General features: G+C 39.3%; 1 protein-coding gene across 1 annotated transcript in view; it reads right to left on the bottom strand.

Annotated features, from left to right (window-relative positions):
- LOC119598140 (polypeptide N-acetylgalactosaminyltransferase 1-like) overlaps positions 1–792 on the bottom strand; it is a 17,014-nt gene extending 16,222 nt beyond the window's left edge. The window contains exons 1-2 of the mRNA XM_037947770.1: positions 632–792; positions 1–19 (exon numbers count right to left, since the gene is read on the bottom strand). The exon at positions 1–19 is cut by the window's left edge and continues 94 nt beyond it. Coding sequence (XP_037803698.1) covers positions 1–19; positions 632–765 — 153 coding nt within the window. The 5' untranslated portion in view covers positions 766–792. The remainder of the gene's footprint in view (positions 20–631) is intronic.
- Positions 793–2,500: the final 1,708 nt, after the last annotated feature.

The following is a 2,500-nucleotide window of genomic DNA, read 5'->3' as shown; positions in this document are numbered from 1 at the left end:
TTGGTTCTTGTGTTTGGATCTGTGGAAGGGAAAGGGGAAGAAAGTGAAAATGAGGATGACAGGAATCACTTTATTAAGAAGTATATCAAATCATATTCAGGTTGTTCTACAAGGCACTAGTAAGGTATTTTGAAGGTGATGATGAATGATATTATTAGAATCATTATTATTATCAGATACGTTAGATTCCTCTCTTTCTTCTTCTGAAACTATCTAGAAAATTATGATAATAATAATAATATTTATAATAACGATATCAATAATAATAGCAATAAGTATTATTACTGGTTCTACTACTACTACTACTACTACTACTAGTAACAGTTATGATAAAAGTGATGATAATGATAATAGTGATAATATCTAGTGATGTTAATTATAATAATAATAATAACAGTAATAATAATAACAAATACAATCATAATCAAGATAATGATAATAATAAAGAAAACACAAATAAATAGTACAATTATAATCATGATAAGGATAATAATAATAATTAGAACAAGAAAACAACATACCCTTTTTTCTTCATCAGTGAAACCAACCCAAAAGCATGAAATCTTGAGAAAATAACAAACACTGAAAACCACGATCGTCCAGATATAGATCCAACCCTTTGTAAACTTACTTGAGTGGGATCATGACGTCAGAGTTCTCGTCGAAGGAGACTCTCGGATCCCTTATGAGGAAGATGAGGAGGCAGAGGGCGGCCGCCAGGAGTCCCGCGGTCATCCATCGTCCGCGTCGCCGGCAGCCGAGCATCCTGGAGGGAAAGGTGAAGGATTAAGGATTCGAGTTGGAGGTTCGAGCTGGTGAATCTGCTCCATTTTTTATATTGTGAGTTGTTCTGTTTGAGTTATGGGCTGATGAATTCTGTGAATTATCGGATTAAAATTAGTTATTGTGTTTATACGGTGGACTGTTGAATATTATTACTTAATACATTAGAATTATCAATTATTGCATTTGAATTATAAACTATTAAATTATATCAGTTATCAAACAGGAAAGCGGTAGATATGAAACCAATTTATATTACTTGATTTTATATTATTAATTTGATTAACAGAGTATGAGAAATATTAAAAAGTATGCAATATTTTATCAAAGCTCAGTGTGTACGTGTGTGCGTGCGTTAGTTCCTTATGTATTCAATTCCATGTGACCCTAGGGAGATAAAACTTTGCCCACGGGGGTAACTTGATATGAGAAATAACATAGCAGAGTGACCACAGGGTAGGTGTGAGAAAGAGTGGATGAAACAAAGTGTGTTTTCATATGCGTGCGTGTGCGTGCGTGGGTGTGTGTGTGTGTGTGTGTGTGTGTGTGTGTGTGTGTGTGTGTGTGTGTGTGTGTGTGTGTGCGTGTGCGTGTGCGTGTGCCTGTGCGTGTGGTGTGCGTGTGCGTGTGCGTGTGCGTGTGCGTGTGTGTGTGTGTGTGCGTGCGTGTGTGTGTGTGTGTGTGTGTGTGTGTGTGTGTGTGTGTGAGCTATGACGCAAATACAGCCCGCAATCACACGTAATGATTTAAATAGGATAAATATATTTAAACCCGGACTATTTCAAAATTTAATACATGTATGCTAGGTGACTCGTGGAAAAAGAGTAAAATAATAATAATAATAATAACAATGATAGTATTATTAATGATAAAATAATTAAGAAATAAAATGTCCTCTCTCTCTCTCTCTCTCTCTCACTCTCTCTTTCACCCACTTCTTTATCCTTCTTGCCTCTCCTTTCCTTTTCCCTTTCTTGCTGTGCGATCCCTCTTTTCCTAAATCCTCCTTATATTCACTTTCCCTCCCACTTTAAGTCCTGCATCTGATCCTCCAACTTCCCTTTCCTGCTTAAACTTCCCCAACTTCTTCGCTTCCCTATCCTCTCCTCTCTCTTTCTCCCATCCGTTTTTTTATTTTTTTGAGCTTCTCCCTTCCATCCTTCCTTTCCTCTTTCACCTTTCTTTCTCTTTCGTTTCACTTTTTCCATCTCCCTTTTTCTTCTCCCCTTCTCCTCTCTTCTTCCTCTCATCCCTTTTATCTTCCTCTTCCTATTCCCTTGTCCTTGCCTTGTTAACTTCCGCCCTCCGATAGCCCTGTAAGTAATGTATTTGTTTAAACTGATGGTCTAAAAAAAAGAAAAAATCGCTTTTTCCCTCCCCCTTTTCCTCTCTCTGTCATCCACTCTCCCTTCCTTCTCCTCCTTCTCTTCCACTCTCGCTTTTACACAATGCTCCTAATTCCCCCCCACCCGTTCATTTTTCTGTCTCAAAAAAATGTTTAAATATGCCAGCCCACAACAAGCTCAATGAGTCCCCGCCCACACCATAAGCAGGCTCTCATACGGGCGTCCCCATTCCGCATGGCAACGCCCATCCACACACACACACACACACACGCACGCACGCACGCACGCACACACGCACGCGCACACACACACACACACACACACACACACACACACACGCACGCACGCATGCATGCACACACACACCATCA

Source organism: Penaeus monodon, chromosome 40 (assembly GCF_015228065.2).
Source record: "Penaeus monodon isolate SGIC_2016 chromosome 40, NSTDA_Pmon_1, whole genome shotgun sequence".
Classification (NCBI taxonomy): Eukaryota; Metazoa; Arthropoda; class Malacostraca; order Decapoda; family Penaeidae; genus Penaeus; species Penaeus monodon.
This window is presented reverse-complemented; position numbering and strand designations above follow the sequence as displayed.